The 14,313-nt window shown below is 37.6% G+C and overlaps 1 protein-coding gene across 5 annotated transcripts in view; it reads right to left on the reverse strand.

Moving 5' to 3' along the window:
* CDIN1 (CDAN1 interacting nuclease 1) overlaps window positions 1–14,313 on the reverse strand; it is a 229,711-nt gene that overhangs the window by 94,600 nt on the left and 120,798 nt on the right. For 4 of the 5 annotated variants that reach the window (XR_003681836.1, XR_003681835.1, XM_007128496.2 and 1 more), the window contains 2 exons: window positions 11,736–11,801; window positions 11,025–11,130 (listed from right to left, as the gene is read on the reverse strand). Coding sequence is in view for 3 of the 5 variants with exons in the window: in XM_007128496.2 (XP_007128558.1) it covers window positions 11,025–11,130; window positions 11,736–11,801 (172 nt within the window). In the remaining 2 variants the exon portion in view is untranslated. Of the gene's footprint in view, window positions 1–4,407; window positions 4,732–11,024; window positions 11,131–11,735; window positions 11,802–14,313 lie in introns of those variants that run through there. The other variant, XM_007128497.4, reaches the window with a different exon arrangement.

Here is a 14,313-nt window from a genome sequence, read left to right on the forward strand (position 1 = left end):
AAACACTGATTCTTTCAGAAGACCAGTAAAATTGATAAACCTCTAGGTAGACTGATATGGAAAAGTAGACAAATTATCAGTATCAGGAATGAAAAAGGTGACATCTCTACAGATTCTACAGATATTAAAAGAATATGGGAGTATTTTGAATAAGTTTATGCTAATATATTCCACAACTTAAATAAAATGAATAAACTCTTTAAAAGACACAAAGTATCAAAGTTCACTCAAGAAAAAAATAGATAACCTGAATCCCTGTATCTATTAAATAAATCAATTTTGTAGTTTAAAATCTTCCCACAAAAGAATAGCCCCAGATCATCTGACTGGGAAATTCTACCCAGTAGTTAATGAAGAAGTAGTAACAATTCTACACAAACTTTCCAGAAAACTAAGGATAAGGGAATACTTCCCAACTCATACTACAAGGCCACCATTACTCTAATACCAAAACCAGACAAAAAGTTTAGAAGGAGAAGTAAATCACAGACCAATCTCACTCATGAATGCAGATGCAAAAATTCTTAACAAATTTTTAGCAAATCAAATATAACAAAATATAAAAAGGATAATTGCTTCATGACCAAGTGGGGTTTATCCCAGGATGCAAGGTTGGTATAACATTCAAGAATCAATCACTGTAATTCACCATATTAATCAATTAATTTAAAAATATCCATATGATCATCTTAATAGATGCAGAAAAAACATTGTGACAAAATCCAACACGTATTTTGATAAAAACTCTCAGCAAACTAGGAATAGAGGGAGTTTCCTCAAACCTAAAAGGCATCTACAAAAACCTATAGCTAATATTATTCTTAATGATAAAAGATTAAATGCCTTTTCCCCAAGACCAGGAACAAGGTGTACACATTCACCACTATTCACCTCTGTATACAAGATTCTAGGCAGTGCAGTTTAAAAAAAAAACAAAACATCCAAATTGAAAAAGGAAGCAAACCGTCTTTATTCATAAACAACATGGTTGTCTATATAGAAGATCCTATGGCAATGGCATCTACCAAATAAGTAAAGTATTAATAAATGAGTTTTACCCACTTGCATAATGCAAGATCAATACACCAAATCAACTGTATTCCTATCTTAACATGATAAATTGGAAATTGAAACAAAAAAAATCACTTCCTATAGAATCAAGAAATATAAAATACATAGGGTCCAAATTGATCTATAAACTCAATGTGATGCCAATCAGAATTCCAGCAGATTTTTTTAGGAATTTATAAGTTGATTCTAAAATTCACGTGGTAATGCAAAGGACCAAAAATAGACAAAAATAACTTGAAAAAGAAAAATGAAGTTGGAGGACTAACACTACCTGTTTTCAAAATTATGTTATAGTAATCAATACAGTGTAGAATTAGTATAAAGACAGAAAAATTGGCCAACAGAACAAAATAGGGAATTCAGAAAAAGGCCCACACATATATGATTAATTGATTTTTGACATATGTGTAAAGGCTATTTAGGGGAGAAAGGATAGGCTTTTCAACAAATGGTTCTGGCACAACTGGATATCCATATCCAAGAAAATAAACTTCAAGCCATACATCACGCCATACATAAAAATTAACTGAAAATGGATGCTAGACCTAAATGTAAATATAAAATTATAAATCTTTTAGAAGAAAACAAGGGTAAAATCTCTGTGATTTCTTTAAATCTTTAAATCTGTAAGATTTCTTAGATATAACATCAAAGGCATAATCCATAAAAGAAAAAGTCTGGTAAACTGGACTTCATTAAAATTAAAAACTTCTGATTTTGAAAGCCACTGTTAAGAGAATGAAAAGACAAGCCACAGACTGGAAGACAATATTTCATATCTGACCATATATCTGATAAAGGACTTAAATCCATGATATTTTTTAAACCTACCAAAACTCAATAATAAGAAAACAACTCAACTAAAAAATGAACCGAAGATTTGAACAGACGCTTCTCCAAAGAAGACAAATAGATAAAAATAAACATATGAGAAGATTCTCAATATCATTTGTCATTACAGAAGAACTAAAATCACATTGAGACACTATTACACAACTATTGGAAAGTTTGAAGTTAAAAAGACTGACCGAAGGGAGCACCTGGAACTCCCATAAACTGCTGATGGGAACATAAAATGGTACAACCACTTTGGAAAACAGTTTAATCATTTTGAAAAAGGTAAAAATACACTTACCAAATGTCCCAACTATTTTATTCCTAGGTATTTGCCCAAGGGAAATGAAACCATACAAGATTTTTACATGACTGTTCATGGAAACTTTATTACTAGTAGCCAGAACTAGAAACAACTTACATGTCTATCCACAAGTGAATGGATAAACAAACAGTGGGACAGCCACACAATTGAATACTTGCCAGCAATGAAAAAAATGAACTCTTGATATGTTCAACAACATGGATGAATAATGAAATAGTTACGTTGAGTAAAAAAAAAAAAAAAAAAAGCCAGACAAAAGAGTATATGCTGAATGATTCCATTTACAGAAAACAGAAAATGTAAAGTAACGAATCGTGACAGAAAGTAGATCAGTGGTTGCCTGGGTGCAGAGACAACTGAAGGGATTGAGAAGAAGGATGATAAAGGGGTACAAGGAACTTGTAGAGGTGGTAGGTATCTTTGTCACTATCTTTGTCATGGTGATAATTTTATGAGTTTATACATATGTTAAACTTGTCAAATGATATACTTTAAATATGTGCAGTTTATTGTATGTCAATTATATCTCATTAAAGCTGTTTTTAAAAACACCATTACTCATTAAAACAGACTTCTTACACGCTTACTTTTTTCTGTACCATATATAAAAAAAACTGATTCTGTAGATTTCAAATACAACAATTTAGGGGTTGTTATGTTCCGAGTGCATAGGTATGTATATCTGACAGGATTTTATATTAATCCTACAGATGTGCATTTTGAATACACAATAAGGAGAGCAACAGAGAACGTCTGGCCCATTTTCTTGAACCACATGAAGGTGAATCTCTACACCTCATATGCTGGAGAGATTTTTAGCTTCAGCTTAGCAAACCCATTAAGTCAGCGGTCCCCAACCTTTTTGGTATCAGGGACCGGTTTCGTGGAAGACAATTTTTCGAAGGACCGGGGTTGGGGGGGCATGGTTTCGGGATGATTCAAGTGCATTACATTTATTGAGCACTTTATTTCTATTACCATTACATTGCAATATATAATGAAATAATTATACACCTCACCATAATGCTGACAGGAGGCAGAGCTCAGGTGGTAATGCGAGTGATGGGGAGCGGCTGCAAATACAGATGAAGCTTCGCTCACTTGCTCGCCTGCCGCTTAACTCCTAACAGGTCACGGACCGGTACTGGTCCGTGGCCCAGGCGTTGGGGATCCCTGCATTAAGTGACAGAGTAAGTAGCCTCTTATAACAGATTTATCACTATGACTGACATTAAGCTGCATGGTGGAGCAGAAAGAACACAGGTATGAGTTCAGAGGGAGACCTGGGTTCAGGTTCTGTCTTTGCAATTTACTGCCTCAGTCCTCACTATGAAGCCCTCAAAGGCAGAGGCCAGGTGCCAAGTGACTAACAAGTGTCTGTGAAGTGTTTGCTGATCTGAACCAGTATTCCTCAAAAAACCTCTTCTTTTTCTCATGAAGACTCTATGTAGAAGCACCTAGGCTAGGAATGCTGGGGCTAGCTGGCAAATGAAGGCCATGTAAAGAAGCGGACTTCAACTTGATGCAGGTCAACGTCATCATCAGAAGTTTTCAAAACGAAACAAAAAAAACCTCCTAAGGTCCAGGCTCCACCACACACCAATTAAATCAGTTCTCCAGGGATGAATCGCACATCAATATTTAAAAAGTTCCAACCATGTGATTTTAATACATGTTAAGCTTGAGAATCACTGCCCTAAACCCCAAGCCATTTTAGCAGCAATTTCAACCTGATCTCCATTATTCCAAAATTACTTTCAAAAATGAACTCTGTATCCTTGGGCTCCTGACTAACTGTGCTCCTGAGTCACTTCCTTTATTTTTCTCTTACTCTCTCTGGACAATCATAACCGTTGTGTTTCCGTCCTTAGAATGGACACCCAATCATTTGCTTGTTGGTTTGATTTGTGGTAATACTTCTGAAACATATGTGATTCATATTAACTCTATCATAATAGCTCAGCAAGAAGAGTTATGCTTTCAACAATTCTTTGGTCCCCTGGAATTGGGAAACTGGTCAATAGGCACCATTCCTCCCCAACTAAAAAAAATCTTGTATATGCTTGAAGGTAATATCAGATAGACATCTTTCTGAGAAACTGTGATTCACTGACATTTCCTTATAAGCCTATTTTCTTTCCCTTTAATCCTTGATTAACTCATTCCAGTTTTCTCAACCACTATCTCTTTATTGCAAATACCACTTCAATGGCCTAAGACAACATTTCTACTCCTCATTCAGTTTTGTATTTAAAGTCAACATGGAAAACAATTAACAATGGCAGAAAATATGAATTCTGTGGTGGGCAAAGTTCTTGCTATTCATTCTCCAAATGCAGAAAAAAAATGGTACTTAACCATTATGAGAACTCATAAAAGTACTATCTACACAGGAGACGCTTCCTTCGTCCTTTTAAAATATTTCGAGGTTACTCCAACTAATAACAGTGTCAAGTATTTCTCTGGAACAATGAGACATCAGTATCTCACAACCAGCACCACTGTAAGAGATGGAAAAGCAAATTATTATATTTTTACCTTCAGAGAGGCCCTCTCCGGTGCATTTGATAATTATTAGTCAATCTGTCTCTTGTTGCTGGTGATGACTGCTTGTTAGTATACGGCAGCAGTGCCTTCTGAGGCTGCTGTAATTGAAGGTTTGCAAGAGCTTCTATAGCTGAGGCACATTCTCCAACCTAAGACAGATGTGATCAGCCTTGTTGTTAACAAAACTGAAATAACTGGAAATCTGTGACTTGGCTAATTGAAGGCTTCCTGGAAGTATCTTCATACAGGAAAAACTTTTGGACATCCTCTGAAAAATACCTTCCTTAACTCTAACTGCTTGGCAGCCCCATTCTAAATGCCTCGCCTCTCAAGTTAGCACAGCCCAGAGAAAGCAATCACTAAACCATTGAGTAAATAACCAATCTTTAAAAAATACTTAGAGGTAAGAACTAAAGTCAAATCGATTCTTGTGGCAGAAGGTATTAGCTTACTATTGCCTCTAGGAGGGTGGACTCTCTGGAGCCAAAGGTTCAAAAACCCCACAGATGGAGCTCAGCTCTTCATCTTTTCAGTGAGACGTAAATGTGATCAAGCCCATATTTCCTCTGGTGCTCAACTCCCCTCATATCCTAACATCAGCACAAGAGATGACTTTGGAAGACAAATATACTTGCTTCCTTTGATACCTTTAGTCCCAGTCAAGAGGGGTCCATGGCCTGGACCCAAACTTTAGAGGATTCTGCTCTGGCCTCCTCTGGTTGTACCATAGCCCATAGGGTGAGGAGTCTGCAGAGCATAGGACACATCTTCACGTGACGTCTGTTCCCTCCAATACCTTTCTAAGTCACACTCCATGTTACCAGGGACCTCAGCACTTCCTGATCAAATAGTCCTGAGACCACTCTCAGGGCCTGCCTGTTTGATAAGAGGGCAGACCACCAGAGTGTGTACCTCTGGCCTGAGAGATGACCAAGGGCAGAGGTTTGTGGGAAGGTATCAATACATGGAGCTTTGGATGTGCAGGCTGGGCTGGGCTTAAAACCTTCCCAGGTGTAGGACAGAGCCAAAGGTGATAAGAAAAGGGAGATGGGCTGTGAAGTGGCAGCACCTATTCCTACACTGCCATATGCAGCCTGGATCTCCAAGAAGTCCAGGAATTCTTAATGCAGATCTGAACTTCCACATCTTCATGCAGGATAAAACAGATTTTATTTACTGTCTGTTAACTTGATACACAACCTTAAATATTTGGGCACATTGTATATAGGCCTCCAATCATACTCTTGTCCCAGGCCCCCACGTGTTAAGGTGGGCCCAGTTTCACGCAGCCCTAAAGAAACTAGAGAATAGCTTCTGCTCAGGATTTTCAAGGCATTCCATGTCAAATATCAAACAAGAGACCTTGCTGAAGTTTTGTGAAAGCAAATAATCAATATAAGATTAAAAATACTTGCCTAAAAAACTTCATAAAATGCATTTGCCACTTATCGGTTATTTTCTATTTTAAAACTCGTACGTAAATAAACATGCTATATTTCATGATATAGATCTGCAGAAGTCTATACATCTGAAAAGTCTATAAAAGTTCTCTAGAAAAATGAGGCATTTTTCTCACTGTCCTTAGAATTTAGAGTCATCAGTATTTTCATCCAAACAGACCCATTTTATCTCCAACCACTAAAGTGAGCATAGGGTGTCTGCTTCTGCCTCTTTGAAAGGCCACAAGTTAGAACCCATGTATATTCTGGCCTCACATTGTAGAATTAGTTTCTTCTTTACCTGTCACCATCTCAATAAGAAAATAAACTTAGTAAGGTAGGTCAAATTGTCAAAGAACCCACCTTTTGACTAGACAAGTAGGACGAGAAGGTATTTTTTGTTTCCAACTGCATAAGGAAATATGTTTTTTTATACAATTTGTATATATATAGCCCTAAGTATATGAGATATATATATACAGATATATGTAAATATATATGCATTTTCTATACATTTGTATACATAGCCCTATATAATTTGGGGCTATGTTATGGTTCAAATGATGCTTCTCAGAGGCATTCTTTTAACCCCACAGAACTGGAAGAGTTCTGAGGAGTTCTTTAATCAAGATCGAACCTGGGGGCTTCCCTGTTGGCGCAGTGGTTGAGAGTCCGCCTGCCGATGCAGGGGACACGGATTTGTGCCCCGGTCCGGGAAGATCCCACATGCCGCGGAGCGGCTGGGCCCGTGAGCCATGGCTGCTGGACCTGCGCGTCCGGAGCCTGTGCTCCACAACGGGAGAGGCCACAACAGTGAGAGGCCCGCGTACCGCAGAAAAAAAAAAAAAAAAGACCATACCTGGGATGAGGGCCCACTTGCCGAAAAGGCAGCTTATGTTCTGTACTCAATATCTGATTTTAGGGAAGGTGACTACATTGCAAAATTTAAATTTGTTTGAGGTTAATTAAGCTGGAGAAAATTCTTGAAGCTTTGATTACAAAGGAATGAACTGTACCCTACGTGTAGTAATTAGAAATAGCAATATAAAAGGTAAAGCTCTTTCAAACCAAGTAAATTGGTGTTTGTATAAATGTTTCCAACTACTGTCTATTCATTCGCTCAGACAGGAGTAAGTATTATGAAGGAAAGTAAAGCCGAGTGAGGAGAGAGGATGAATGAGGGTGATGCCTTCTAGACTGGGTGGTTAGGGAAGGCCCCCCTGAGGAGGGGACATTTGAGCAGACACCTGAATGTCATAAAGGGCAAGCTATGTGGAGATCCAAGTGAAGATAGTTCCAAGCGAAGGATTAGCCAGAGTGAGAGTCTTGAAGCAGAAACAAGCAGTGTAGATTCAGGGAAGACAGAGAAAGCCAGCGTGGCCAAGGAAGTATAAGAGACAGAGAGAACCTTAGGTGAGGGGTGAGGGGCAGGTGTGGACAGAATTGGGGGTGGTGAGAGGCAGATCATGCAGGGCTCTGAATGTCACGGTAAAGAGTTTGGATTTTATTTTAAATGTGGTGGGAAGCGACCCAATCTGATTTATCTTTTCCAAGAGTCAATTTGGCTGGGGTATGAAACACTGACCACAGGAGTGCAAGTGCTGAGTGTAAGGAGACCAGTTTGGAAGCTACAGGAATAGTCCAGGAGATGCTTACAGACGCTGAGGCGGCAGCAGGTGGGGTGGTGATACAAGGCACAATTTGAGACGTGGTGAAGGTAGGGCTGAATGGACTTGCTGATGGATTGGTGATGATACTCGGGGTTGAGGATTTGGAGATATTGTGGTGCCACTAGTTGAGCTTGGGAGGAAATGGGGGAGTCACAAGCTTGAGGAAGAAAGTCAAGGGTTTAATTCTGGATATGTAAAGTCTGAGATACCTATTAGATAACCAGGAGGAGATACTGAGTAGCCAGCTGGATAGATGAACAAATGTATACTCAGGGGGAATCTTAGGGCTGAGGGTAAAAATTAGGAGATCGCAGCATAGAGATGGAATATAAAGCCACAGTCTCTGGTGAGATCTTCCAGGGAACACCCAGGAAGAATGTAGACAGAAGAGGGAGGAGGGGTGAGCCCTGAGTTCCAGGGCTTTCCAGCCTAGAGCTGGAAAGAGGAAGAAGAGATAGCAAAGGAGACAGAGTATGTTGCTGGTGTGCGCGGAAGAAACCCAGAAGAATATCTTTTGGAAGCCAAACAAAGAGTATGTTTTAATAAAGAGGGAGGGTGTGATCAGGAGCTGCTGAAAGGCTAAGAATACTAATTTACATAAAAAGAAAACTCTTAGAGAAATATTAAACTAAAATGTAGGGGCTCTGTAGTTACTTATGTGGAAAAATAGGCTTAGACAAGATTATGATTCCACAAACATTGAACAGTCTTATCATAAAATCCCATGTTTAATCTAAAAATAATGTGACAATTTTTTCATTTCATGATGTCTGTAAGTCAAATCATTATGCTGTATACCTTAAACTTACATAGTGCTGTATAGCAATTATATCTCAATAAAACTAGAAGAAAAAAAGAAAAATAGTGTGACACTAGAAAACAGTTCTTATGTTGACTAGAGGCTTATCCTACAAATAAAGCAATTAACCCAAATGCCAACCAACAGCCTCCTTGAAAGGCTACCTATAGGTGGGAAAGATTTCTTCCTACTCTGAAGAATTTTAGCTAATGCTGTGTGAGTTGTGTTGAGGCAAAATATTAAAAAAGTAGGATCCCAAACTTTCATAACTGCGCTAAGTTCTCCTTCTGTCAAAATGCCTCATCACTGATAAGTCTGTATCATTATTACAACCAAAATTCTATATCCAAGTAAATGCCTCTATGTTCCATACTGAATGTCAGCATGATCTGCATTTCTTGGCCTCTCTGCAGAAATTTGGTGAACTAGTGACTTTTGTGTAAAGCATTCTCCCCTTGAATGATCTGGAACACTCAAAACTAAGGCTGGCTTTCCCTTACCACACAACACGCCCTAAATGAACTATGTCCACTTAGCTGGTATACATTCAAACAATGTGTTTAGGAAATGTAAGTCAATAGTAGTGTAAATAAAACATCATTAAAATTTAAAACAGCAGGCAACAAAATAATCCAAAATCCAGTCCAAGTCAAGCTATTAAGTTATCCATTGCTCAGATGCCCCTCCGGCCATGTGAATAATCCATAGGTCTACCATACACGTGACTTGATTATTTAATCAGCCTCTAAAATGGGGAGGGCTAAGCACAGAGTAGACATTCAAACAACAGTTGAGTTGTTTTAGAATGAAGATGTGCCTTTGGAATTTTCAAGTAAGCTCTACAATTTGGGATTCAAATTCTAATTGTTTCTCATAAAAGGCTTGATCAGTACCAAAGTGGGGAGACAGTCTCAACGCATAATGATTGAGTTTACCAGTTTTTTAAAAATCCCTTAGCAACCTAAACTTATGCAATTTAATTTTCTTGTCATTGCTTTCCCTATAATATCAAAAATGATGCTTTCTATACTATTTCAAACTCATCATAAAATTGCTAAAAATCTGAAATTCAATTTGTCACATTACTGCTGATTTGAATAATGGCTGAATAAAAGACAGGAAACGCTGAAGCAGCATTGATTTCTAAAACATTTTGCACTTTCCTCCTCCATCCCTGTAAAGTAAAGCTCGGATGCTATGCACAATTACACAAGAAAATCAAGAAAGCCATTACATTTAGCATTTTGTCATGATCATTGTTACCATGGCAAAAAGTGGGCTTAGTTTAGCACATCTGCTATGGGAGAGGTCCACTGGCCTTTTGTAAAGCTGAGTAGCAATATAATGCCAAATTCTGTAGGCTGTCACTGTTTTTTTCCAGGGTAAGACTACTGTCCACAGATGCTACTGTCTCTCTCCTTAATGATCGGACCAATGTCATCTTATTATTGTTTTCTTACAGTTGGCCAGTGACCGAGGAACACAGTTAATCTAGGAAGGTTACCCCTTGACCTGCCTTCTGATATAAGGGGTAAAAAATACGTGGTGTGAAAGCTTGGGACTCCAATACTAGCAAAGGCCAAAGTTTCAAAAGTTGTACTGTAAATTACAATAGAGTTGTGCTAAAAGTAGCACAGATTTAGACATGAGAAAGACAAAGCATGATAACTAGTTGTACCCATAGTTACATTTTCTCTGAGTATCAGTTTAGTTATCTGTAAAATGGGAATAAAAGTAACTTTCTTGTGAGTATTAACTGAGATAATCTGCAGGCCCAAACACATGGTGGGTACTCAGTAATATGGCATCCTCCCCCCTCCTCCAACACCATCCTTTTCTTAACCACTGAGATCTCCATGCCTTTGGGAATGTTGGTTGAAGTTGGTAGGTAAACTATTTTCTACCACTGGAAGGTAATTTGTTTTGATCTTTCATATTGTTTGGACACTTTCCTCAGAGAGCTAAGGATAAAATATTTTTTTAAGATCTGACAGAAAGCATAATCTCTACATCAAGAGGATAAAAGTCAGTGTCAATATCATAATATATATCACATCCTATCTTTCGTATTTTAAGTGACACCAACATCATCACTGTAAAATGGAAAATGGCGCCTATACTAATTTTGACATTATGCAGAGATTTTTCGTTTTAAAAAATGAAGCTACATTATGAAAGCAAAGAAGTTGAAATTACCTGAAGTGAATACATTAATCAAGTCTCGGTATTTACTAGAAACAAAGGCTACTAGCATTTTTACCAGCTAAACAAAATATTTTTTTCTAATGAGATTTCAGCTGAGTATCGTTTATCTTAAGAGAAAAATAATGGGGCCTTACCTATTCCAGTAGCTCCAGAACTGGTCATGCAGGTAGGCGTGGTGGCTACATTCATCACCAAATGAGGCTTTGCTTTCAATCCAGTGAATTATGTGCCCTTCTACAGCTAAGGGACAAAGCATTACTAATTTAGAGCAAAGGGAAGGGAAAATTGAAAATTTTGAACTCTGTCTGGGTCTCTCTATGTTTCACATTCATGAACAGAGGCTTAGCCCTCACCATCATCTATGGATGTAATTATAAAACAACACATCGTATATGTTTGTAACAAGGAACATTTATGCTACAATCGCATCCCTTTTATTTTCGTCATTTACAAAAGTCTCTCTCCTATTCTGAGACTGCCTGTATAAGTTGACAAGTAATGTGAAAGCAAACCAAGTGAGCCTGGCTTTTCAATAGAACCCTGTGTTAAAAATTCGGTACTTAGAGAAATGACTTGAAAACGGTAACCAAAATGTCTTTAGAACACATGTTTACTTCTCAAATATACATAAGAGTTTTTAAGGTGTAGGTTTCTTCTAAACCTATAATTTTCTGCTATTTTAAAATAATCTTTTGCAATTATTTCACACTTTTAGATACAAAATTATCAAGCTAATCTAGATTCTCTGGTAACATTTGCTAACATTAACACAATTTTTCAAAGCTATGGGAAAAACACATCCCTTTTCTCTATAAACAAATGCATAGCAGAGGTTAAGGACTTACCAACGGGTACTTGTAAAATAAAGTCTGGTGTTTTGTCATAACCCTTTGCACGGAGCTGATCTTCATCTACAGGATGAACAAATACTATTACTTATCACAGTATTCCATTAACAAGACAGCAATATAATTGCTTTTCTTTCTTAAAAATGTGTAAAAATTACTAATGCAGTCATACATATCATTCTTATATATGCAATGCTGTGTCGGAATAAATGAACTTTTGTAACAAACTGGAAGCATAGATATAAAAATGCCTCTTTGTCCCTTCTGCATTTTTATGTCTTTGTTATAAACATCATTAATTCAAGCTGTCATACGCTACCTTTCTTATAATTGAAGATACTCAAAATAATGAAGTATACTTACTGATGAAAAGAAAAGCCTTCTACCACCATGAATATCACTAATGTTATCAAGCCAATATTGACATTGGCCTTTACAATTATAAAACAAATGCTTTCATTAAAGCAATTAAGAAAGTTTAGTTTCAATTAGTGAAACTATTCCTACATACAAGAACATAAGAAAGAGACAAGGACAGTGAGATCCCCATAGAGAATTAATTACCCTGCTTAATACCTTTGGTCGGCTATTGTTTCTGGCATTTACCAAAGTTTTACAACTAACAGTATGTAATTCTGAAAAGCAAACAGGCTTTGAGATTTTTTTCTAAGTCTGTTCGATTTCTTGATCCTCTGTAAATATCAATGAGACATTCAGGAGGAAAGGAGGCAGGAAAACAGAGTGCTTGACAAAGTTGGAAAAAACTACCTAGGTGCTTGGTTAAAAAAAAAAAAAAAAGTCCTCCAATATTTTCTAGACGCTGTCCTTGACTTCTAACGGCATTACAATGTGATTCTGAAATGAGCAGTTCTCTGTTAGATTTTGGAGTGACCTGGTCATTCAATTCCAGACGTGGCTTTCTGTCTTCACCCAACCTCAACTAATGGCCCAACCAAGTAACAAGGAAGGCTGTGTGGTCTCTTAACACCTACTGGGCTGTTGACATTGTCATGCATCCCATTCGCCTTCCTGCATCACCTTTGATTAAAATTAATGGCCCATTCCCAGTTGTTGGGTAGCTTATTTCCAATCCATTTGTCAGGCCAAGACAGTGGTTTCATGGCCAATGTTCAGAAACTCTGTTTTAGAACACTCCTGCGTAGATCCTGAAAGGTCAGCATTTTAAACGTAAATAACCTTTTAATGACAAGACACATATTTAAACTAGATATTTAAATTAAATTTGGTTACAGTTGTTATCCTCCAAATTTTGAAGGACTGATGTTAGAATTTGAAACAATCTCCCCTGCTTGAAATATAAAAAATTCTAAGTTAACTGTTGATATAAGGAAATAAAATTAATCTTACTTTAAAAACAAGAGAATTTGGAAAACTGGACTGTGGATGAACAAGACTGAAAAAATTTCTATCCTCTAAATGCATTCTGGCTACAAGAATGTTTAATGGAAAAGGCATTTATTAAATCAACCCAAGTGCCTTGAGCTGATGTTTCAGGTAGCTGATGAACAGTTTTAAAAGCTGGGTTGACATTAAAAAAAAGAGATTAATATTTTATTAAAACTATCCTAGCTTGATCAACCTTTGCAGATGTTAAAATCTGTTTCAGAAAGAAAAATGATTATGTTTCTGACAGCAGCTCAAAACAAAATTTCAAAGGTCACCAAGCAATCCAAACGCACACACTAAAATCCCTTAAAAGGCAGATGCTACACTCTTGTTCACTGCGCCAAAATTACTAACACAATACCTACAATTTAAATTTCCTGAAGATAAACATCAGGTGAGGCTAGGAAATCTTTCCATCTTTCTGTGGAGAACCTCAAAGTACAAAAGTATTCATATGCTTTCTCCATGCCACCCCCCCACCTCCCTCCCTCTCAATATGAAGTTGATTCAATAGTAACCGTACTCAAAAGACAGCTTCTAGGAGTCTGTGTCACCATCAGATATTATGCTTTTTTTTTTTTTTTAAAAAAAAAAAGGTTATTCCACATATCGGAAGTACTATATTATGTATTGGGTATCTTCTCTGTTTATTTTCTAAACTCTCACTGTCTTACCTGCCTTGTTTCGATCTTCACACTATTTCTTTCAACCTAGATTTCCTAAGAAAGGAGGAGGGTACAACTTGGCAAAGTTCAGAGAAGATGAGAGTGCAAGTATAGGAAGTAGCATTTATGAACAGGTGGCCTTGCTCACCTGGTCTAGGTCCGAGGAGAAGGAAGTTTCTATCATGGATCATCCTACTGGGAGATTTTTAAGGTCAGCCCCATCCATCTGACCTGATTTCCTGGCCTTTGCATTATGCTCCTTTCCTGGCTCCCAGACCTTCAAAGATTTCTTACCATTACATCATTATCCAAGCCACTGGGTATGGATTTAAAATTTGGTTGACCATTGGGTGGGTCAGGGTTCCAACTCTAGGCTCTCGAGGTTATGGCTCAGTCATCATCCCACGTGACTTCCCTTCTGCCTCCTTCTTTGTTCATTCCCTTGTCTCATTGTGCATGTGCCTGTCTCCCAAATCCCGGGCCTATTCACTGCCCCATTCTCC

This window comes from Physeter macrocephalus, chromosome 11 (genome assembly GCF_002837175.3).
Source record: "Physeter macrocephalus isolate SW-GA chromosome 11, ASM283717v5, whole genome shotgun sequence".
Lineage (NCBI taxonomy): Eukaryota > Metazoa > Chordata > Mammalia > Artiodactyla > Physeteridae > Physeter > Physeter macrocephalus.